Source organism: Heterodontus francisci, chromosome 2 (genome assembly GCF_036365525.1).
Source record: "Heterodontus francisci isolate sHetFra1 chromosome 2, sHetFra1.hap1, whole genome shotgun sequence".
Lineage (NCBI taxonomy): Eukaryota > Metazoa > Chordata > Chondrichthyes > Heterodontiformes > Heterodontidae > Heterodontus > Heterodontus francisci.
Window position 1 is genome coordinate 57,589,761 of NC_090372.1, and position 25,529 is coordinate 57,615,289.

The 25,529-nt window shown below is 42.7% G+C and overlaps 1 protein-coding gene across 4 annotated transcripts in view; it reads right to left on the reverse strand.

The window, feature by feature from the left end:
- The window catches only part of LOC137384483 (triple functional domain protein), an 873,575-nt gene that overhangs the window by 26,228 nt on the left and 821,818 nt on the right, over positions 1–25,529 (reverse strand). For 3 of the 4 annotated variants that reach the window (XM_068058645.1, XM_068058625.1, XM_068058639.1), the window contains 7 exons: positions 23,775–24,508; positions 19,577–19,824; positions 18,045–18,183; positions 12,212–12,239; positions 8,125–8,287; positions 7,114–7,235; positions 3,227–3,305 (listed from right to left, as the gene is read on the reverse strand). In XM_068058645.1, coding sequence (XP_067914746.1) covers positions 3,227–3,305; positions 7,114–7,235; positions 8,125–8,287; positions 12,212–12,239; positions 18,045–18,183; positions 19,577–19,824; positions 23,775–24,508 — 1,513 coding nt within the window. The remainder of the gene's footprint in view (positions 1–3,226; positions 3,306–7,113; positions 7,236–8,124; positions 8,288–12,211; positions 12,240–18,044; positions 18,184–19,576; positions 19,825–23,774; positions 24,509–25,529) is intronic. The other variant, XM_068058631.1, reaches the window with a different exon arrangement.

Sequence of the window (25,529 nt, forward strand, 5' to 3'; positions counted from 1 at the left end):
GACTCCCCAAAGCTTGTCCATTATCTACAAGGCATGTTGGAATACTCTCCACTTGCCTGGACGGGTGCAGCTCCAACAACACCGAAGAAGCTCAACACCATCCAGGACAAAGCAGCCCGCTTGATTGGCACCCCATCTACAAACATTCACTCCCTCCACCAGAGACGCCCAGCAGCAGCAGTGTGTACCATCTACAAGATGCACTGCAGCAACGCACCAAAGCTCCTTAGACAGTGTCTTCCAAACCCGCGACCTCTACCACTTAGAAGGACAAGGACAACAAATGCACGGAAGCACCACCACCTGCAAGTTCCCCTTCATGCCACACGCCATCCTGACTTGGAACTATATCACCATTCCTTCACTGTCACTGGGTCAAAATCCTGGAACTCCCTTCCTAACAGCACTGTGGGTGTACCTACCCAACATGGACTGCAGCAGTTCAAGAAGGCAGCTCACCTCCACCTTCTCAAGGGCAATTAAGGATGGACAATAAATGCTGGCATACCCAACAATGCCCACATCCCATAATCTAATTTAATAAAAATGAAGATCACAGCTCGCTAGCATTTTAATAACAATCACGTGGTTATTCCATCCTTCTCAAACCATCACGCACCACATATTGGGCATGTGAAATAACTGAATTCAGTATAAATGTTGAACCTTACAAAAGATTATTTTTAAAATAAAAGACCCAGGCCATCACTATGTATCATAGCTAACATAAAAACAAAAAAACATTTTTCATTACAGCATTCATAAAGTAACATGTACTTGCTGAGTATTTATCTATCAGTCTGTGGAATCAGTTCAGAGATTTAGTTTCAGCCTGTTTCTGCCCCACTGAACTTATTTCCTCCTATCTTGACTCTATCTTTTCTCCCCTGGTCCCACCTACATTCGTGACTCTTCTGACGCCCTTCGTTATTTTGACAATTTCCTGTTTTCTAGTCCTAACCGCCTCCTCTTCACTACGGATGTCTATTCTCTCCACACCTCCATCCCCCACCAGGATGGTTTGACGGCTCTCCACTTCTTCCTTGAACAGAGGCCCAACCAGTCCCCATCCACCACCACCCTCCTCCACCTGGCTGAACTTGTTCTCACATTGAACAACTTCTCCTTCAACTCCACTCACTTCCTTCAAGTAAAAGGTATTGCTATGGGTACCCACATGGGTCCTAGTTATGTCTATCTTCTTGTGGGATATGTTGAACATCCCTTGTTCCAGTCCTACTCAGGCCCCCTCCCCCAACTCTTTTTCCGGTACATTGATCACTGTATTGGTGCCGTTTCCTGCTCCTGCCCTGAACTGGAAAACTTTATCAACTTTGCTTCCAGTTTCCACCCTTCTCTCATCTTTACATGGTTCATCTCCGACACTTCCCTTCCCTTCCTCGACTTTTCTGTCTCCATCTCTGGGGATAGGCTGTCTACTAATATTCATTATAAGCCCACCGACTCCCACAGCTACCTCAACTACCCTTCTTCACACCCTGCCTCCTGTCAGGACTCCATTCCATTCTCCCAGTTTCTCTGTCTCCGACGCATCTGCTCTGATGATGCAACCTTCCACAACAGCGCTTCTGACATGTTTTCCTTTTTCCTCAATCGAGGACTCCCCCCCCCCCCCCGCTGTGGTGGACAGGGCCGTCAACCATGTCCAGCCCATTCCCTGCACTTCTGCCCTCACCCCTTCCCCTCCCTCCCAGAATTGCGACAGGGTTCCCCTTGTCCTCACTTTCCACTCCACCAGCCTCCAGATCCAAAGGATCATCCTCCGCCATTTCTGCCACGTCCAGCGTGATGCCACTACCAAACGCATCTTCCCCTCCCTTCCTCTGTCAACATTCCGAAGGGATCGTTCCCTCTACGACATCCTGGTCCACTCCTCCATTAGCCCCGACACCTCGTCCCCTCCCCACGGCACCTTCCCATGCAATCGCAGGAGGTGTAATACCTGCCCATTTACCTCCTCTCTCCTCACTATCCCAGGCCCCAAACACTCCTTTCAGGTGAAGCAGCGATTTACTTGTACTTCTTTCAATGTAGTATACTGTATTCGCTGCTCACAATGTGGTCTCCTCTACATTGGGGAGATCAAATGCAGATTGGGTGACCGCTTTGTGGAACACCTCCGCTCAGTCCGCAAGCAGGACCCTGAGCTTCCGGTTGCTTACCATTTCAACACCCGCTCCCTGCTCTCATGCTCACATCTCTGTCCTGGGATTGCTGCAGTATCCCAGTGAACATCAATGCAAGCTCGAGGAACAGCATTTCATTTACCGATTAAGCACGCTACAGCTACCAGACTGAACATTGAGTTCAATAATTTCAGAGCATGACGGGCCCCCCATTTTACTTTTATTTTTAGTTATTTTTTTTCTTTTTCCTTATTTATTTATATGCATATTTTTTGTGTTTATTTTATTTTATTTCATCTTAGTTTGTTCAGTTTGCTTACCCACTGGTTTTTTTTCATGTTTGTACTTAACGGCTGTTCGATTTTCAGTCCGTTAACACCCTATCCGTATTAATGCTTTGTCTTTCAACACACCACTAACATATTGTTTGCCTTTGCTCCACGACCTTCTGGTCAGCTATTCTGTGACCTTGTCCAATCTACACCTTCTCCTTTGTTATCTCTTGCCCCACCCCCGCTTTACTTACTTATAACCTTTTACATTTCTAATATTTGCCAGTTCTGAAGAAGGGTCACTGACTTGAAACGTTAACTCTGCTTCTCTCTCCACAGATGCTGCCAGACCTGCTGAGTGTTTCCAGCATTTCTTGTTTTTATTTGCATTTTTATATTGCTAGCAGATCTCTCAGGACTTCCTGAGATATCTTTATCACTGTAAAGTTTGCTTTAACAATAAGTAAAGGATGACATGCCATCTGCTTTAACCTCTTCTTGGTAGTTTAATTTCTTTTGTTCTTATTAGTTAATCACGTAACTTTCCTGTTTTTGTTATCAGAGAAACATTGCCTGATGAATCTAAATTAACAGACATTATAATGTTCTCAATGCCTTCAAGTTATGAGTGTCTGATATTAATTCAATCTGAATAGTACATCAACAAGAATGTTGATCGAGATATAAGAAACTGACAGCAACATATCAAAAAGGACCACTGAGAGTATGTAGAGGACAAAATGGGACTCTGAAAGGTTTTCAAAAGAAAAATAAAATCAATGGAAATTATGAGAATTAAAACGTTACCTGCCAATTTCTGCTACTTCAGTATAAATAGAATCAAAGTTGTCTTTCCAGATGACCCTGATTCCATCACTTCCAGGTCCTGAAAGACGAAAAAAGAAAACTTTTATACCATTAATCAAATGAAAGTTTAAGAAATTAGTTCAATGTCTGCTTTGGAAGTGAAAGCAGCCAGAATATCAATGGATTGGCTTCAAAGAATCATGACTGCAAATTATCTTTATCTCCTACTGTATCTTTCCACGAAATACATGGCACTCAATATTTGTTTGTGTGTTTCTGTGAGGGGGTGCGGTTTCTTCACATGTATTGGGTACATAGAGCATTTGAAGCACTTAGCCAACAGGCTTTTTACCTCCTCTCCAGACCTACTCATTTTCTACTTGCCCTGTATACCTAGTGGTAATTACAAAATATGGAGTGGTTGAGTATTCTTAATTCTGGATGATGGAGCAGCATTAATTTAAAGATTATTGGCTAGATAGGTGGAGCTGAAGATTTGATGGAGTGAGTAGTGGGAACCTGGTGGGATATAGGGTCATAATTATGTAGCGATTAATCCAAGGGAAGTGAGAAAATAAATTGGAAAATTTGTGGTAGAAGCAAAATGAGGGGGAAGATCAGAGATTGTTATGGGTGAAAGGAAGAACAAATCAATTGTTAGTTTTTGCAAGATCATCACAAATTACATGGAATACATAGAAGCTACAACATGAAAACAGGTCATTCAGTTCAACCAGTCAGTGTTGTATTTATCTGCCACACGAACGAATAGTTCTTATCATGTTTACCCACCTTATTCTTACATCCCTTCATCCACCTATTTCCCTCAGAATTCAGAGCTCCCCAGCTCTTTCACTCTTCTATCATCACGGTATGGCCCCGGAAAAAATTACTCCTTAGCTTCCTCTCCACCACATAGTTTAACTTGCAACTTCCTTTCCTCAGGCTTTTCTAGAGATGGTTGCTGCCGTCAACTCACCGAAAAGGCACACACTGCTAATGTCTTGTGCTGCTACTGCTCAGCATCTGTTTTTCACCTTCCTGAAAAGCCTTGTGACACTATATTCCATTAAAAACTCAAAGGCCTAGATTTTGCTGTCAGCATCAAAGGAATGGCACTCGCCTGCAGAGTTTTTGCAGGTTATTAAATTTAGACTTGCTGTTATTGGGCGCCTGATCGGTTACAGCACCCTCTTAAAGGGATGTGTGGCGTCTGTGAGTAGGGCAAGAAACAGCGAGGCCCTTCAGCCAATCAGATTGAAGAATCCTCAAAGAGGCATGACTGGGGTGCTCTGTGTTAGCAGAGGGGTGGTGGGGGGGGGGATGGTGGAACATGGTCCCTGCCCGGAAACTAGAACCAGCCTGATTGACAGACTTGGCTCCCTGTCAGGTGGGAAACACTCTGGTGGAGGACGCAGCTGCAGGTAGGGAACCTGCACTAGTGAGAATGTTGGGGGTCTGACCCCTGAAGGGGTTGCCTTTTGATGGGTGGCATCTGATGGCAAGAAATGGGGGAGCCGTGGGATGGGAAGCACCCCTTCTCCTCCTGGGCAACAAGCAGTGCTGTTAAGGCACTTATCATTTTTATGAAGCAGTCCTTGCTTCCCTTTGGCTGTCAAGTTAAATCTGGAAGGCAGGTTAAATCTGAGCACACAGCCTTATTATAATATTTAAATGGTCAGCCCAGCTCCTGGGAATGGGGTGGTCGTCTGCCCCTCGGTTCCACCTCCTTTAAACTTGGAAGTGGGTAGGGTGGAGGCGGGTTGGGGTCACGTTTGTAGTTTTAAAATTTTTCACATCTCTCCTGACCTCAACTCATCCGTTTTTGGAGTTAAAATTACCCCCGCAGTATAAACCAGTAAGTATAAATTAGATTTAAACCAAGTACAGAAAACAAGAAAGAAAGATGGAATTAAGAAAGATGAGACAGAAAATGCAAAAAAAATGCAATTAGACTTTTAAAAAGATCTCCAACTCTAATTAAATTCTGAAGGAATGCGACTCCACACTTGTAAAATTAAACTTTCAGGGCCAGATAGGTTGCTTGTCAGTAATTATCACTTATCAAGCCATTAAAAATGTACTTACTCCTGAATGCACCGACTTTTACTTCATCTAGTGTGCTTAGTGGGTGACTATTAGCTAAGTACCACAACTTCACACTGTTACATTAATTTCAGCATTAAGTCTATTGGAGAGGACCGTGGAAGAGTGGTGTATTTCTGGCAGCAACTTCTGGATTTCCATGCTTAAATTTGCATGCATGGACATTGGAAGTTGCTGTCCGATTTACTCGATAACAGTGAGTAATCTTAGCCCCACCATTATCAATGCAAAATCCAGGCCCATATAAATAATTTTCTGATGAAACCCTAGGGTTCTAATATTCTCCTTGTTTTTTTTAAAACTCATTCTCACGATGTGGGCAATTATGGCAAGGCTGGCATTTATTCCAGATCCGAAGTTGCCCTAAGCAGGTGGTGGTGGACATTCTTCTTGAATCACAGCCAGCCGTTTGATACAACTGAATGGTTTGCTAGGCCATTTCTTTGGGCAGTTAAGAGTCAATTAAGTTGCTGTGAGTTTAGAGTGACATATAGGCCAGACAAGGCAAGAACGACAGCTTTCCTTCCTTAAAGAACAGTGAGCCAGTTGGATTTTTATGGCAATCTGACAGCTGCATTGTCATTTTTTGCTGATACCAGATTATATTTCCAGATTTAAAAAACTAAATTTACATTCTTTACATAGAATTTACATAAAGTTACATTCTGTAACTATCGTGATCTGAATTTATTATTGGATTAATAGCCCAGGCTTCTGCATTATTAATGTAACCACTACGTCCCACAAGATCATTATCATATAGGCGAGTAGCATAGGGACTAACTCGAGACCACACTTGAATTCCTGGACTTATCCACCTGTGGTAAAATAAAAATATGCAATGGACTTCTCATTTATTCATATAAACACTAAGGTCTGGATTTTATGGGCCCCCTAAGATGAGGTCAGAGGTGTAGGGGCCCACCAAATCACGACGTGTCTCCAAGCGATTTTGTCGGGGGCAGGATAGCCGATGACGGCCTTCTCGCCCAGTGTCCAGTTGAGGCCCTTAAGTGTTCTATTAACAGTCACTTCAGGGCGGCTTCCCCCCACCACTGGGATTTAATTAGCAGCAGGGGGTGCCTCTGCCACGCGAGGAGGTCACCTCTGAATACGAGGCGCCTTTCCTGTGGGCTGGGGTGAAGGAAAGTTCCCTCCTCTGTGGCCCACAGAGGACCCCTGCTGGCAAAAACTGCACCTCCCTGCCACCCCACCCATCCACCTCCGGACTTCATGACCACCCCCCACCCAGAGCCTTCCAGACTGGCCTCAGTGACCCCGTCTCGCTTACCTGAGGTCCGGGGTCGCAAGTACTCGGCTTGGGTGCAAGGCCTCTGCAGCATCAGCAGTAGCCATCGCTCTTGGTGGCATTGCCAATACTGCTGAGCTGCCAGCCCTGTGATTGGCTGGCAGTCCTGAAGGCAGGATCCCCGTCTTTAAAGGGACGGGGATCCCAGCTGGGCACTTAGGTTCCAGAACGACGTAGGATCACGCTGACGTGGGCTCAAAAAGGCCGAGGCGGGGCTCCCCCCACCTTTTCAGCCTAGTGCTGGGAGCCCCGCTGGCACCACAAAGTTCAGCCCTAAGAATGTGAAACATCATTAACAGCCAAAGTCAATGACTAGCCAGCAATGCAATGAACAGGATATCCTGGAAAAAGGTATTAAAAGACCACCTAAGAAATCAATAAGAAATGCCATACAGCCTTTACAGAGAATAATTTAGACAAATTAGATTCTGTTATGAATATTATGACGATGATAAAATGCCAAAAGTCTCACCTAGAACTCGCAGTATTGCAGAAGAGGAGGTTGATCCCATATCATTTACAGCTACACAAGTGTAAGTGCCATCGTCATCAGTGGTTACGTTCAGGATCTTAAGTGTAGCTTCACCAGAATCACTGTAACCACCATCATGTAACAAAATTATATTAATAGTCATTGGTAGTACAGAATTTGAGTACTGCTGAAAACAGAGGCATTTTGTTGAAGCTTTTCGTCATGCACTCATTAGGACAATTTGCAAGAATACCAATGTAAGGGAAAGCAACAAATTTATACTATATGAGAAGAGAGTGCTGACTGGTTGGCAAGTGGACTCTGATTGGTAGAGGCATTGCCATGGAGAATGCACCAGTTTATAGTGACTGACAAGCTTTGTTTGAAATTTAATCCAGGCAGCTTGACTCTGATTGGTCAAGGCGTTGCTGAGGAATGACCCAACGAATGGCTGTCACTTATTTTGTTTAGCTGAAACAGGCGTAATATTGTACATGTCCTTTCTGTCTGCAAAGAACAGGGTCCTGTATATTAACATATGTAGCTTCCAGTACACGCAAATGCGCCACACTGCGAGTCCGACTGACAATCTTAAATTGGTTGTCAGTGTAATTCTAGCACACTGAGGATTATTTAGCAAATGTTGTCCAATTGCGGAATCACATCTAATGTTGGACATTGTGTTTTCAGTTTTGCAAGCACAGGCTGGTTGGTTACGGTCTGTACATTGCCCGTGCGAACAGTGGAAGGGACTTTCTGCCTATCACACAAATGAGTAATTTGATATATGAATTTTAAAGCCACTATGATACTAGGTATATAAGCCGTACGTCCCAAAGGCGATCGTATCAAACAACGTGTCCCTTCCACTGTTCGCATGTCCTGATGAGTGCAAGACGAAACGCTTTGACAAAATATCTCTGTTTTCAGCAATACTAAAATTACATTAGTTGTGAAACTATCCCGAAAACCAGCAACATACTTTCTCATAACAGAAGATTTGTTCTTTACCTGTATAAAATGCTGTTACGGCCATCATTGCTCAAAATGCTGTGGTCTGGGGCCTTCCACGTTATCGTAGCTTTGGGACGACCACAGACTTTGCATTTCAGTGTAATTGTCTCCCCTGTCTCACAGGTCACATCAGTCAGTGGGTTGATGAACTCAGGGGGAACTGGGGGAAAAACGTAGTTTACAGAATTAGTCAGTAAATATATAAGGTATGAAAAGCTGCAAGGAAGTCATGAAGTACTTTATAATACAATCCTATTCCAACAACGACATATGACTGTGTTGCCTGGATGGCACACTCACTTTTATATGAATAAGTTAAGTACAAACCAGTAATGTTACAATCAGCTACACCTTTTCAATTAACCTGGATAGTATTACATGAATTTGCTTGAATTTTACAGGCATGAGTCTCCTGTTGAAATAATGTGACAGTCCCATATTAAATGGCAGGAAGGGACAAGAGTAGAAGCAATGGGGAGCAGAGCTGACATGACAGGAGGATTAGGCAAAATTAGGCTGAAATTGGCCATCAACCTGCTCAGCACTACTTCTGAACTGTCTGACTCAAAGATGATCTTATGACAGAAACAAGTCAAATACACATTTATTTTGCTAATTAAAGCCTGAATTTAAGATCTACCCAAGCTCTGTGTGTGTAATCAAGATAATAAATCTATGCTAGTGTAATGATTCCCTGGTTTCAAATGCAGTTCCCTTTTAGAAATTCCTTACTAGTATGTGATTCTGATATATCGAGCCCAAAGAAAAGCTCACATTTTTGGTGCAGACTACACCACCCACTTGAATATATCTAATATATTGCACAGAGCCATGTGAATCACTGAGAGGAAGCTGAGAATTTTGTGGGAATTTGGTGGTGAGGACGATAATGGCTTCTCACGACCAAATCAAAAGGAATAGAGCCACAGAACAGAGGATTCTAAGATAAGCATCTTGGTTAAGTATTTAGATATCTGATATTTAGGTCTTTGTGTTCAGTATCTTAGTAGTTATTGTTAAGCTTGAGTAAATAATTTAGCCTTCGGTTAGTTTGCTTGCAGGAGAAAATAGAAATATAGCTGTGTAGTTTAGACCTAGTGAACAGCAATTATATGAATAATCACCTTGTATCTAAGGAGTTTATTTTAAGTTTCTAATTAGAATGAACTGACAGCTGTGGCCCGTAGTCTGCAATTCCTGCATAATGTAGGAACTTCAGGATACTTCATGTGTCCTGGAAGTCCATGATTGCAGCATGCGCTTCCAGCTGTTCAAACTCACGCTGAGGTTTTATGAGCTTGAAAGGCAGCTGGATTCACTGCAGGACATATGGATGGCTGAATGTTTCCTGGATTGCAGGTTCCAGGAGATGGTCACCCTACAGCCAGATAGAATTCAGACTAGCAAGTGGATGGCCACTAGGAAAGGCAGGAAGAGGCAGGCAGTGCAGAAATCCTTCAGGTGTGTGACACACTAAAACCAATATTCAGCACTGAATACTAGTGAGGATAACAACACCTCAAATGAGTGCATTAGACTTTTCTTGATCAGTATGTTCCCTGCCCAATGAGCAGGGAGGCGTTACAGGATTAGTCCTGGGGAATGAAGTGGAGAATGTTCACCTTGGGAACAGAGATCATAGTATTGTAAGGTTTAGAGTCGTTATGAAGAAGGAAAAGGAGAAATCTAGAATAAAAATACTTAACTGGAAGAAGGCCAGTTTCAGTGAACTGAGGAGGGATCGGGACCAGTAAGTCGGTATCAAAGACCAGCAGGTAGAAATGTAATGGAGCAAAGGGCAGTCTTCAAAGAGGTGGTTTGGATACAGTCCAGGTGCATTCCCACAAAGGGGAAAAGGAGAGCAACCAAAGCCAGAGCTCTCTGGATGGCAAAGGAGTTCGAGAGTGGGGAAAAGCAGAAAAAGGGGGTTTATGACAGATAGCTTGATAATTCAAGGGAAAATCAAGTTGAATACAAAAAGTATGAAGGAGAAATGAAAAAGGAAATAAGAAGGGCAAAGGGGCAGTACTACAATAGATTGGGGGCTAGCATAAAAGGAAATCCAAAGGTCTTCTATAGACATATTAACAGCAAAAGGGTTTTCAGAGGAGCGGTGGGCCAATGAGGGACCAAAATGGAGATCTACTGGTGGAGACAGAAGTCATGATTGAATTACGAAATTAGTACTTTACATTGGTGTTTTTCAAGAAACAGGACTTTGTCAAAGCTATGGTAAAACGAGAAGGTTGCCGAAATACCGGATGAAATAAAATTAAAGAGGAGGTACGAGGAATGCTGACAGCAATTAAAAGTAGATAAGCCACCCGGTGCGCATGGGATGTATCCCAGGTTGCTGAGGGAAGTAAGGGTTGAAATCGTGGAAGTGCTAGCCACAATCTTTCAATCCTCCTTAGATACAGGGCTTGTGCTAAAGGACTGGAGGATTGCAAATATTAAAGCATGGTTCAAAAAAAACCCTGGCAATTACAGGCATTAGTTTAATGTGGGGAAGATTTTACAAACAATAATCTGGGAGAGAATCTGGACAAACAAGGACTAATAAAGGAGATGCAGCTCCGATTTGTTAAGGGTAAATTATGTGTGACGCGTTTGATTGAGTTTTTTTGATGAGTTAGAGAGGATGGATGAGGGCAATGCAGTTGATATGTATATGGACTTTTAAAGGGCGTTTGGTGAAGTATCACATATTAGGCTTGTTCACAAGACTGGAGCCCATGGGATAAAAGGGGCAGTAGCAGCATCGATAAAAAATTGGCTAAGGGAGGCAAACAGAGAGTTGTGGTGAATGGCTGTTTTTTGGATGCAGGGAGTTCCCCAGGGTGCAGTACTAGGACCATTGCTTATTTTGATATACATTAATGAGTAGGACTTGGGGGTATAGGCCACAATCTTGAAATTTGCAGATGACATGAAACTTGGAAGTATAGTAAATACTGAGGAAGATATTAATAGATTTTAAGAGGATACAGAGAGGCTGGTGAAATGGGCAGACACAGTGCAGATGAAATGATGAGGTGATACATTTTAGCATGAATTCTGAACAGTCCAATTTTTGAGGGGGTGCAAGAAGAGAGAAAGGTGTGCTTGTGCATATATCTTTGAAGGTGGCAGGACAGGTTAACAAAGCAGTTAATAAAGCTTTGTAAATGGAAGATAGAGTGCAAGAGCCAGGAAGTTATGCTAAGCTTATGTAAAACATTAGTTCAGCCCTAGCTGAATTATTGTCTCCAATTCTAAGCACCACATTTTAGGAACGAGGTCACGGCTTTAAAGGCGATTCAGAAGAGTGGGTTAGTTCCAGGGATGAGAGATTACAATTACGCAGATAGACTGGAAAAGCTGGGGTTGTTCTCCTTAGTGCAGAGAAGACTAAAAGGAGATTTTGTAGGGTTGTTTAAAATAATGCAGGGTTTAGACAAACTGTTCCATTGGCAGAAGAGTTGAGAACCAGAGGGCACAGATGTAATGTGATTGGCAAAAGAACCAGACGTGACACGAGGAAAAACTTTTTCACGCAATAAATGGTTGGGATTTGGAATGCATTGCCCGATAGGGTGGTGGATACAAATTCAATAGTAGCCTTCAAAGGGAATTGGATAAATACCCGAAGGAGAAAGAAATTGCAGCGATATGGGGGAAAGAATGGGGAAGTGGGACTCTGAAAGAGCCAGTGCAGACTCAATGGGCCAAAACATCTCCTTCAATGCTGTACTATTCTATAATTCTGTGATAATGTTTCTCACTCAATTTTCACCCAAGAAACGTGTAAATATTTTCTGCTTTCAATGGCTATTCCCAGATGTGTAACTGTGGAAAAGCTCAACCAGTATATTCAGGAAAATTGCATTGTAAAAGGGAAAGAAAATAACGATAGCCTATTGTACTGAAGCAACTCACTTTTAATCAGTCCCTCCCTGCTTGGGGAAGAGCTGACATGGACTCTTATTTAACAAATTCACAGCACAGTACATGGGAGCACCAACCTGCTGTACAAAATCCCAACCTTTAAGACAAAACTGTTTCCTTGTGCTTTGTGAAATGCGAAGTTATTTTGATAACTTACCATCATAGATATAATTAGGGTTCAAGAGCTGAAAAGAAAGAAATGAGAATAATTTAACACAATATGCATCTTGCTATTCACCTCAATCACTCCTTGCAATAGCAATGTTCCACATTCTCACTACTGAGTAAAGAAGTTTCTTCTGAATTCCTTCATTGACCGGCATTACCATACATTGGGTAATAGATTACTGAATGTAAGAACTTAAAATAAAAGCACAGCCAAAATTTGTATTAGCTGTGTAAAAGTCACTAGTCCATTTTTGAGAATATATTAAATGGCAGTTATTCTACATGTCTTTCGTTGGCAGAGTAACTTTTGCTGTGTAGAGATTTTATAACTTTAAAATGCAATTAGGAACTAGGTGAACATAGCACCATGCATTTATTTAAATATAATATAAAGGGGGAGTGGGACAACTAAGTTGCTCTTGCAGAGAGCCAGCACAGACATGAGGGGCTGAATGGCCTGCTTCAGTGCTGTAACCATTCCATGATTCGATGAACTGTGCCCTGCTGGCCAGTAAACAACGTGAGCAGGCAGCATAATTGTTGTTTCCTTCTACTACTCTAAAAATGACACTAGAATTATAAATGCAGCGGAAGACCAGCAACTCATTCACCAGGTCTTAAGAGTAATTATCAGATTATAGTGTGACACTTGGCAATGACTGTTAATTAAGATGTTTCAAAAGCAGATGGCATAATTGAGTTTACTCTGCATGGCCTCTAACTATTGCCGCACAATATTCCCCCTGCTAAGGCAGTTACAGAGTTAATGATTTTAGTCACCAGATGCGAATGAGAAATGCGCCGGCTAACCAAGGAAATGCATTTCTTACTAGTATTTACCCAATAGGTATATTATGGAATATTAGTGCATGTTTGATTACCTCATCGTCACTTAAATCATGATATTAGCCCCAATCTGAGGGAAAATGGAAAACCAAGCCCAAGTACTTGCCCACAAGATGGGGAGAAATTAAAAAAGAGTTGGCCCATTGCTGCTTTCATAGGGTCATCCCGTTGTCAGTTCAAGAATGACACTGACAGAGACCCATTGATGGACTGCCAACCGGCTTAAATTTGACTGGTGCATCAACAAACAAGGGAGATAAAGGGTAGTTTACCCTCATATTTACATAAGAACATAAGAACTATTTGAGGGCTAAAATAAAAAATAAATAAAGGATGGGCGCTTCAATTAAAAGGTTTCTAAATGTAAAGTAGTTCCAGGACTTCCTAAATTAACTGAAAGCAGCAACATTGTTATATTTTTATGTATAGTGTGAAACTGGCCAAACTGCACAATAAACAATAAACTGTTGGTTAACGGTTGTGAGTTTAGTGGAAGTTAATGATCAGAAACACAAGTCAAGGTGAATTTGACCTGATTAACTGAATGTTCGGCCATATTTTGAAAACAAAACAATTAGCTTTACCGCCAAAAATCTAGCATAGCAGATATAATATTTAGGGGGAGGAACTGAAAGAAATCAGTACTAGTAGAGAAATGGTGTTGGGAAAATTGATGGGATTGAAGGCCAATATATCCCCAGGGCCTGATAATCTACATCCCAGTGTACATAAGGAAGTGGCCCCAGAAATAGTGGATGCATTGGTGGTCATCTTCCAAGATTCTATAGACTCTGGAACAGTTCCTACAGATTGGAGGGTAGCGAATGTAATATTTAAAAAGAGAGGTAGAAAGAAAACAGGGAATTATAGACCAGTCAGCCTGACATCGGTAGTGGGGAAAATTCTAGAGTCCATTATCAAAGATTTTATATAAAAGCACTTGGAGAACAGTGGTAGAATCGAACAGAGTCAGCATGGATTTACGAAAGGGAAATCATGCTTGACAAATCTACTAGAATTCTTCAAGGATGTAACTAGTAGAGTTGATGAGGGGGAGCCAGTGGATGTGGTTTATTTGGACTTTCAGAAGGCTTTCGACAAAGTCCCACATAAGAGATTAGCATGTGAAATTAAAGTGCATGAGATTGGGGGTAGTGTATTGCGATGGATGGAAAATTGGTTGGCAGACAGGAAACAAACAGTAGGAATAAACGGGTCTTTTTCCAAATGGCAGGCAGTGATTCGTGGGGTACTGCAGGGATCGGTGCTAGGACCCCAGCTATTCACAATATACATTAATGATTTACATGAGGGAACTAAATGTAATATCTCCAAATTTGCAGATGACACACAACAGGGTGGGAGGGCGAGTTGTGAGGAGGATGCAAAGAGGCTTCAGGGTGATTTGGAGAAGTTGAGTGAGTGGGCAAATGCATGGCAGATGCAGTATAATGTGGATAAATGTGAGGTTATCCACTTCGGTAGCAAAAATAGGAAGGCAGATTATCTGAATGGCTACAAACTGAGAGAGGGGAATATGCAATGAGACCTGGGTGTTCTCGTACACCAGTCGCTGAAGGTAAGCATGCAGGTGCAACAGGCAGTAAAAAAGGCAAATGGTATGTTGGCCTTCATAGCAAGAGGATTCGAGTACAAGAGCAGGGATGTCTTGCTGCAATTATACAGGGCCTTGGCGAGGCCACACCTGGAATATTGCGTGCAGTTTTGGTCTCCTTATCAGAGGAAGGAAGTTCTTGCTATAGACGGACTGCAGTGAAGGTTTACCAGACTCATTCCTGGGACGGCGGGACTGACAAGAGGAGAGATTGAGTAGGTTAGGATTATATTCGCTGGAGTTCAGAAGGGTGAGGGGGGATCTCATAGAAACCTATAAATTTCTAACAGGACTTGACAGGGTAGATGCAGGAAGGATGTTCCTGATGATGGGGGAGTCCAGAACCAGGGGTCATAGTCTAAGGATACGGGGTAAACCTTTTAGGACTGAGATGAGGAGAAATTTCTTCACCCAGCGAGTGGTGAGCCTGTGGAATTCGCTACCACAGAAAGCAGTTGAGGCCAAAACATTGTATGTTTTCAAGAAGGAGTTAGATTTTGCTCTTGGGACGAAAGGGATCAAAGGATATGGGGGTAAGCGGGAACAGGTTAATGAGTTGGATGATCAGCCATGATCATAATGAATGGAGGAGCAGGCTCGAAGGGACGAATGGCCTACTCCTGCTCCTATTTTCTCTGTTTCTATGAGTGATTGAAGTGATGGCTATAAAATGTTCCAAGTGCTACACATAACAAACCAAAGGAATCTGCATACACTTCTGCGAAATAAGAAGCCCAAGTAATATTTTTGCGGTCATCACTTGTTGTATATTGGGCTGAATTTTACGCCACCCCAGCGGGTCAGATGACGGCATGGGGTGGCGTAAAATTGATCTGCGCTCTGGGAGGCCTACTCACCCCACTTCCGCCTCCGGCCAAGTTTACGGGGGTGGGTGGGAAATGGCCCGCCAGCCCGAGGTCAATCAAAGCCCGTATGTGGCCACTTAAAGGTCGTGCTGGGGAGGTGAAGGGCCACCCAGCGATAGCTGCCAGCCTTTCCGCGCCCCAGGGGAGGGTGCCCGATTGAGGGCTGCCCCCGCCTCCCAACCCACCCCCAGGACCCAAGACACTCCCCTCTCCCCAAACGACCACTCCAGCCTCACCAATGAAGGACTGATCCCCCTGGTGAGGCAAGCCCTACTTACCTTCCCTCCTGGATCCATGGCGTTGGCTGGACTGCAGTCCCAGCAGTGGCCATCACTCCCAGTGGCACTGCTGGGACTAAGAGCAGCTGGCCTGCTGATTGGCCGGCAGCTCACTGAGGTGGGACCTCCTCCCTCAAGTGAGTGGAAGTCCCGCCTCGGGACAATTAAAGCCCGGGGACCCATAAAATGCGGGAAGGATCCCCGGGTTAGGCGGAAGCGGGTTTGCCACCGACATTCAATTGCCAGCCCATTGTTTTCGATTTTAACATACACATCAATCCAATTCCTACTGATCAAAAGCAGTTACATGGGAGACATTTTATTTATTTATTTATTTAGAGATACAGCACTGCAACAAGCCCTTCGGCCCACCGAGTCTGTGCCGACCATCAACCACCCATTCATACTAATCCTACACTAATCCCATATTCCTACCACATCCCCACCTGTCCCTATATTCTCCTACCAACTACCTCTTCTAGGGGCAATTTATAATGGCCAATTTACCTATCAACCTGCACGTCTTTTGGTGGTGGGAGGAAACCAGAGTACCCGGCGAAAACCCACGCAGACACAGGGAGAACTTGCAAATTCCACACAGGCAGTACCCAGAATTGAACCCGGGTCGCTGGAGCTGTGAGGTTGCGGTGCTAACCACTGCACCACTGAGAAAACCAAGACCAATTGAGTGCATAGTGAAGCAAAAAGGGTCCATTATTCTGCCAACATTCTCAATCAGACTCAGAGGCGGTACATGAACAAAAGACCAAAGAACAGTACAGCACAAGAACAGGCCTTTCGGCCCTCCAAGCCTGCGCCGATCTTGATGCCTGCCTAAACTAACACCTTCTGCACTTCCGGGGCCCATATCCTTCTATTCCCTTCCTATTCATGTAATTGTCAAGATGTCTCTTAAACGTCGCTATCATATCTGCTTCCACCACCTCCCCTGGCAGCAAGTTCCAGGCACTCACCACCCTCTGTGTAAAAAGCTTGCCTCGCACATCCCCTCTAAACTTTTCCCCTCTCACCTTAAACCTATGTCCTCTAGCAACTGACTCTTTCAGCCTGGGAAAAAGCTTCTGACTATCCACTCTGTCCATGCCGCTCATAACTTTGTAAACCTCTATCATGTCGCCCCTCCACCTCCGTCATTCCAGTGAAAACAATCCGAGTTTTTCCAACCTCTCCTTTTTAAAAACACAAACATCTAATGAAATATTAGCAGCAGATTCAGGAAAATTAAAACAATTCAGCATATATTTCATGCTGATCCCATAGAATGCAAATTTCTTTGGGGACACTGAACAAGCAACATTTTCACCTGGGCCCTGCACTAGTTGAGACTATCGCAGTTCTTGGTCTGAGTTGTTAATCAGTTAGGAGTTAGGATTTACTATGATCAGTAAATGGGAACATAAGCTTCACTCCCGAGTCCTATTTATTTATTTAGAAATACAGCACTGAAACAGGTCCTTCGGCCCACCGAGTGTGTGCCGACCATCAACCACCCATTTATACTAATCCTACACTAATCCCATATTCCTACCACATCCCCACCTTCCCTATATCCCCCTACCACCTACCTATACTAGGGGCAATTTATAATGTCCAATTTACCTATCAACCTGCAAGTCTTTGGCTGTGGGAGGAAACGGAGCACCCGGCGAAAACTCACGCGGTTCACTGGGAGAACTTGCAAACCCCGCACAGGCAGTACCCAGAATTGAACCCAGATCGTTGGGGCTGTGAGGCTATGGTGCTAACCATTGCCAACCACTGCGCCGGCTATCTAAAAGCAGGCCTGGTGTCCCTCTTTAACTACCTACAGAGCTACTTTTCCCTGACTTAGCTTGAAGAAGTGTGCAGTTAACAAAGAAAATTAAGTTGTATCTTATGGCATTTGTGTCTGCCTAATCATGTTTTACTCCCACTTCATATTTTGTTGGATAGCTAAATGATTTAATTGCTAAATGGGGCAACGAACCTAACTCTCCTCGACACTCCCCCCGCCAAAAAAAATTTCATTTAACAAGAGAAATGGACAAAAGACTTTTCAGCGACAATGGTTTTCTCATGAATACTTTGAGGGAATTGTAATCTCATTGTCAGTATGTTGACTGTTTAACTTCAAAAGATGCTGGATGGAATGTAGGCTGATACACTATTGTGGAGAATTTCCAAACAATTTAACTAAGGACTGCTACTAGGACCTACCTTAACTGATACCTTATTGGGTAATCCTTCTCGTGACTTTCGGAAGCCATTCTCCAGCTTTCCTTCTTTTTTGCCATCTTTATCCTTCTTCTCATTTTTCTTTCTTAAACGGAGTGCAGTGTGCCAAGATGTTGACTTTCTAATGTGCCAAATTTCAACCCAGAGGAAAGAGGACAGGAGAAAGAACACATGCCATTTTAGAAATGTAAATGTAAAAAAAGACTGATAATCAGTGCATATAAAATTCACATTATAATTAATAAATTCTATTTACTTTGGAATGTAGCACATTGGAGGACCAACGCACTGATCGAGAATGATGGGATGTTTGTTCCCCCAGATACTGAGGCAATGATTGGAGGCTAAGTACTTTCACTGTAGTGTGGTTGGAGGCAGGGGTAATAAAAATCAGATCGCATTTTCCCAAGGTATTCTCATGTAGCTTCCTCTGGTTTTTAAAAAAAAGCCCATGGGATCCAGGGAAATGCAGCAAGGTGGACACAAAATTGGCTCAGTGGCAGGAAACAAATGTTAATTGTTGACGGCTGTTTTTGCAACTGGAGGGCTATTTCCAGTGGCATTCCGCAAGGCTCAGTACTGGGTCCCCTGCTTTATGTGTTGTATATTAACGACTTGGATGTAAATGTAGGGGGCATGATCAAGGGGTTTGCAGACGACACAAAGATTGGCCGTGTGGCAGATAGCGAGGAGGATAGCTGTAGGCTGCAGGAAGATATTGATTGTCTGGCCAGAGATGGGGAAATGGTAAATCAGTCAGGGTTCCTGCTTCTGATTGCTATTCAGTGCTTTCTGCTGGAAAGTGTGCATGTGTGTGGACTTTGGGGAAGGTTAGGATAGAAATAAATGTAATTCTTATGCTCCTGCTCTCTCTCACCACCCACCACCTGTTAATATTGGCTGTTAAAAAGCTCGAACACAGGCGGTACAGTGGCGCAGTGGTTAGCACCGCAGCCTCACAGCTCCAGCGACCCGGGTTCAATTCTGGGTACTGCCTGTGTGGAGTTTGCAAGTTCTCCCTGTGTCTGCGTGGGTTTTCTCCGGGTGCTCCGGTTTCCTCCCACAGCCAAAGACTTGCAGGTTGGTAGGTAAATTGGCCATGATAAATTGCCCTTAGTATAGGTAGGTGGTAGGGAAATATAGGGACAGGTGGGGATGTGGTAGGAATATGGGATTAGTGTAGGATTAGTATAAATGGGTGGTTGATGGTCGGCACAGACTCGGTGGGCCTAAGGGCTTGTTTCAGTGCTGTATCTCTAAATAAAATAAAAAATAAAATAAAACAAAGTACAGCCACTTGCATCAAGTACCAGAAAGCTGTATCCATGTAGCCATACCTCAGGCAAGAGAGGGCAAGAGAAAATTAGGATAGAGAAAAGAATTCTGCCCACTTGTTATCAAATGTAAAGAAGTAAGGGAAATAAGAGATAATTTTTGGATGATTTGGAAGAAATTGCCTGAAAGATTGACAATTTAGAATTATGCAACCAAACTATAAATGAAAACAGACTAACTTTAATGTTCCTTCAGGGTTGTCTGGGATTATAATAGTTGTGTGACCTAGTACATAGCCAGGAATCCATCCCTCAGCTGCAGGGCACTGGTCAGTGGCTGCCCGAAACACCAAAAACATGTTCTGTTGGTTGCTGGCCAAAATCTGCACCACCTCGCCCTGGCAGACATTGATCTCATCCTCTTTCACGGCGGTGTAATCATGTGTTACCAGCATGGTGGAGATATTACTGCTGCTGCTACTTTCACTCTACGGGGAGGAAAAGACAAGGTTGCAAAAATAAAATGTGTCTATAGCAATTCACATAATAATTCATAAATTGGTAATTTAAACATGGCTCACTGCTTAAATTTCATAAAGAAGTTGCTTCCTCACCCTCCATCAATTAAAAAAAATGGCTTTAACATGAACCTCATTTTATTGGCTTGCAACATTTCAAATAATGCAATACTTTTGCTTTTATTAAGACTTACACAAATACACAGATACAACAAACTGACAAGTAAAACATTAAAAATGGCCAAAGCACATTACAAAATATCTGTTCAGGATTCTAATACAATTAAATAAAGAAAATGTTTCTATCAGATAATACTTCTTTTAAGGATGGAGTTTGTACTTGTTTCCTAATACCTACCTCTCGGGCATTTCAGCTCCTTTACATTGACCACTCAAAGATTAAATATACAGTTTTAACAAAAGATGAGAAAACTCTGGAGTCTGGGCTGTTTGTAAGTTTCAGAATTTCCCAATTTTGATAAGCCTAAAACTAATACTTTATGAAAAAAATGCTGCCACCTTCCAGTTTATTTTAACACTGATATTGATGCCCTTCTTTTTCTCCCACCAGTGTTCTTTTTTCCCTTCCTCCTTTTGAAGCATTGCTTCTTTGTTGAGGCACAGTTCCAGAGGTAGCAAACACCTCAGTTATTTGGTACAATCAGCCAGACTTCAGGTAGGAACCTGGATGGGGTACTCAACTATGCGGGGCATCACACAGGCTCACTTCCCCTTCCTTTAAACAGAGACATTGAAGCCAATTGTCCTGCCTTTACTGCTGCCTTAGCTAAGATCAACTAACTCAGCACAGACTGTAGACACAGCTGTGACTTTCCTGATCTGTATGGGCTCAGTTATTCGATGTGTTAAAATGAGCTATTGAGACAGCTCTTCAAAATAATACAACTTGCCTACATATGAATCAAACAACTTGTGGAAGAATGATGAGTAGCCCTTATTTTAGTAATAGTAGGACAGTTCCAGAAATCAATTAAAACATGGACAATTTATAAACAAGGCCTGTCAAATCCAAATATATCCCTTCTCCATAAATTTGCAGTTGGAACAGAATTTGGAAAAGTGGCTTAAAGTTCCATTCCAAGGTCTGCTCTCTACAGTGCTTAATTTACTTAGTACCAATATAAGTTATTTTGAAACCCAACAGCCCTTTTCTTTTGAAAACAGAGAATGCTGGAAATACTAAGTATGTCTGGCAGCATCTGTGGAGAAAGAAACAGATTTAACATCTCAGGTCGATGATTTTTCATCAGAACCGGAACAAGTCAGAGATGTAACAGGTTTTAAGCAAGTATAGAGACAAGGGAAGGAATGGGGGGGAGGTTGCGGAGGAACTAAAGGGAAGGTCTGTGATAGGTTGAAAGGCAGGAGAGATTAAATGACTAAAGGGTTGAAGGTGCAAGGCAAAATTAGAGGCTAAATTGGGAGACAACAGTAATGGGACAAATAAAGAAGCAAAAGATGGGTCTAGAAGAGGTGTAAATGGGAAAATCAGAATCACCACCAACAATTGCCATCCAAAAACAACAAAAAAGGAGTGGAGGTTATGATCTGAAATTGTTAAATTCGATATTGAGCCTGGAAGGTTATAAAGTGCCTAATTGAAAGATGAAGTGCTGTTTCTCGAGGATCATATTTCATTAGGCACTTAACAGTCTCAGTCTTTTTTTTTTGTCTTTGGATGGCAGCTGTTAATCATGCTGTTTTTCCCATTTACATCTCTTCTAGACCAATCTTTTGTTTTCTTCTGCTCATCCTATTACGATCCCCTTTTGACTTCCTGCTTTCCACCCTCTCAGAGATCTTCCCTTTTGTTCTTCCAACCTCCCCACTTTCCCTGCCTCTGTACTTGCTTAAAACCTGCTACACCTTTAACATTTTCTAGTTCTGATGAAAGGTCATCAACCTGAAGTGGTTGCTCTGTTTTTCTCTCAGATGCTGCTGCACATGCTGAGTTTTTCCAGCATTTTCTGTTTTTATTTCAGATTTCCAGCATCCACAGTATTTTGCTTTTGTATTAGCCTGTTTCATTTGTTCTATTATAAGTTTAAAACTAATGGGGACTTGCAAGGATTAATACCTATCAAGGTACATTTACATGCACCTGACCCAGAGATTGAGGATACGCATGGACAGAAGGTGAATGATTCAGCTACATGTTGCAACTGGCAATGGGAGCGGGTGGAGGGTGGGGGAGAGGGCGGGGAGGTGGAGAATACTCTCACCTCTTCACTCATGCATATTTCCTCAGTCAAGATGAAGGGCAGGCAACCAACTATGAGGCCTTTGCAACTACCCTTCATGAGGTAGCTGCTAGGAACCAAAGAAAATGGACTACAGAGATTCACACTCTTTATCTCCTCTGTGGCAGAACTGTTTCACCTCTCCTTGTCATGTATTCTTTCCTGCACCATACCCCAATAACCCAGCTGCTATTAGGGTATTTATGACATGTACCTGTGTCTGTGGCATAGTATATAGGTAATGTCAATATTCTGCCTTTTGTACTGCCTGCAGGAACAAATTCTCATACAAAACAAATATCTGCCTTAATTTTTCTGTGCTTAATGTATGAAGTCATTATTACTAAAAACAACCAAGTATTATAGTCCTTTAGGGGTCAAATTGACATCCAGTTTTTGACCACAATGTTTCATAACCTCACTCCCACCTACATGACAAGTCAGCACCATGAGAACTCTGCACATTTTAATTGTGGATTACATAAGACCATTTTTGACAAACAAAATACAACAAGAATCATTTTTTTTTGACACAGCTGGTACAAAGTTGCTCCCTTAATTGAGACAGAAAAAACATACAAATTGAAACAAAGATGAAGGGAAAAAGGAAAGTTAAAGACTAGAACATAGAAAATGGAACAGAAGAATGCCATAGTGTACATATTATTCTAGCATCTGCTAATGCAGCAAGAAGCACATGCTTTCAAGCAAATTGGATCAATACAGTGGAACTTAACATCCTTTCCAAAATGCTGTGCTAGGAAACTGAGGGACATGCAATGCATAGTGAGCATGCAAGAGTTTAAAATAAATAAGCTAGCTAAAAATATAAGTAACAATGCTTTTGAGAATTGTTACACTGTTCAGTGAAACATTTTCATCTTGATTATTTGTATTGTAATTGATACAATGGTTCCTAAGCAAACAAATAATGGAAAAAACAAATTTTGGAATGACATTAGATAAAATTGCTTTTTCTTTGGAAGGGAATACTGTGTCCCATACCATAAGGTAAAGCATTACAGATTTACAAGATATTGAAAAACAAAGTATGCTTGTGAAGAATTCTGAGATTAAAAAAAACTAAAATTAATCTGAGACGGTCAGTGCATTTAAACCTTCGGATGTTATGGCACCCTTAAGCAGTTTCAATGTCTTACATTGTAAGCTGGACAGCTTCTTGAACAGAGGACTCCATATGTCAGCTGCAGAAACTGGGCTGAACAAGATGGGAGATGATGCATTGAATCAGCAACTGGCAATAAAAAAAAAAGTTGCAACTAGCAAATTTAAAGTAGCGCGACCAGTCCAGAGAAATGCCCCGTTAATATATGCGATATGCTGGTCTATAAGGGAAAAGGGTGAAGATGCAGGTTTTTTTTGCCGAAAGTTGCATTAGCTGTTATTTGCCTTCTGTAAGGGAGGCAGTTGCAGGAGCAGTGGTTAGTAGATGTTTAGGCTGATAAGTTTTTTTTAATAAAGATCTTGACAGGTAGACAGTCACAGCGATGAGTAGTTAGGCAAGTTTTAAAGTTTCAGAACAGAGCAGTTTTTTTGCAGAGCCAGGAGGAATTAGTACGGAGAGTGATACTGACGCACAGAAGGAGAGCGTGGGAAGGTTTTAGAGGAGCTCACAGGACAGACGTGCTCCGCTCTTACCCCGTTGCTCTGGGTGGAATGCACCGACTGCTCGCTGGTCGAGGAGCACGTGCTCATACGATCAGTGTCCTTGCTGTGCGTGGAGTGGCGGTGGACCTGGCGCTGCAGGGAGTCCATGTCCCCTGGGAAGGTGAAGGAGCCGGGGCGGCTGGCAGGTGAAGCTGGGTGTGAGCTCCAGAAGGAGCCCTTAAGAACAGGACTGCTGGGAGGGAAGGGTTCTTTGTTGAAGGGAGAGGTAGGGAAGGTTGTAGACAGTGGTGAATTCAAGGGTGAAGTAGTGCCTGGCCGTTGCTTTCCTATTGTCAGAGAGCCCACACTCCCTCTTGGTGATCGGTTCTCTTCTAGACTACCTCGTGATTCCTTTAGGCTTCCATCTCCTGTGTTGGTGAGCGGTCCTAATGTTTTCCGGGGGCTCTCAAGGACTTTTTTCCTAGGAATCTGTTCCAAGTCCCTTTCGCTGCCTTCTCGTTCCAGGTGCCTGTCAGATTGGCTGCAGCCAGAATCTAAGGTGCTGTTGAGTGTCGTCAGGGTAGGGTTGCGAGCGGACATACCTGTCAATCTGTCTGCCTCTGCCTGGGCCGAGGCCGCAGAGGAGACCAGGACTGGGGAATGGTGCCGGATGGGTTGGGGGATCCGAGATGGTCTGGAACGGCTTGTGCTGCTCATTCCACTACAGCTATTGGGTCCACTAGGGCCGACATGGTTCCTCTGGTACTCAATCGGAGATGTCAAAGCTGAAGTCAAAAAAAGGTTAATTAGACAAATTGAATATTGTAAGGTTGGGATGAATGATAAGTGTGGATTAAAGAAGCCAAGTTGGGATGAATGGCAAATGTGGATTAGAAAGGCCCTCTCACGGGTCATTTATACTCAGCCATTTTCAAATATTTCCTGATTATGTGAATGTCGTAGTTTTGTGAATTGAATATCATGGATGTCTGTTACTGACATGAATTACACAAATAACTCAATCCGAACAGGTGATATATTATACAAATGCAATTTTTCAATAAGTTCAAATTTTCGAGGACTGCCCATTGAAAGAGTTCAATTATTAATCAGCAACCTTCCTATAACATTACCACATATGATGAGAATGCTTTCATAAATTTCCATTGGGAACTCTTACGATATCATAGGAACAGAAGTAGCCTATTCAGTTCCTCAAGCCTGCTCTGTAATTCAGTTAGATCATGGCTGATCTGTATCTCAATTCCATTTACCCATCTTAGCTCCACGTCCCTCGATACACTTAGCTAACAGTTATGGGCTGTACTATGCAGGTGATTTTGAAAAGTTCAGTTAGAACATAGCTAAAGCTGAAACATTACAGCATACCTGTGCATTCAAACTGATGTTCCACAGTTTTCTAGTGCTCAAGTTTCCAATGCCAAATTGCCCTAATTCACAATATTCACTGACTAAATAGAAGATGTTAAATTTCCATAATAGGAAGTTACTGCATTTTTAAATACTTAAAAGTTTAAAAAAGTTGTTCTTGCCAGGGGATCCATGAAGTGATGGGATGCAGGTTTGATCTTTCACTCTGTTAAGTTCACAATTGCAGCCAAGTCACTGTGGGCATATGATGGTTGGAAGCTAAGTATTTCCCAAATGGAAGGGAGGATGAAAATCAGTAAATTACTTCTTCACTTCTTGGGTGAAGCTCATGGCAGCTAACTCACAGAGACCACTTCATCTTTCCCGTGGCCACAATTGCTACATCTCTTGGGGGAAATCAGGACTGAAAAATAG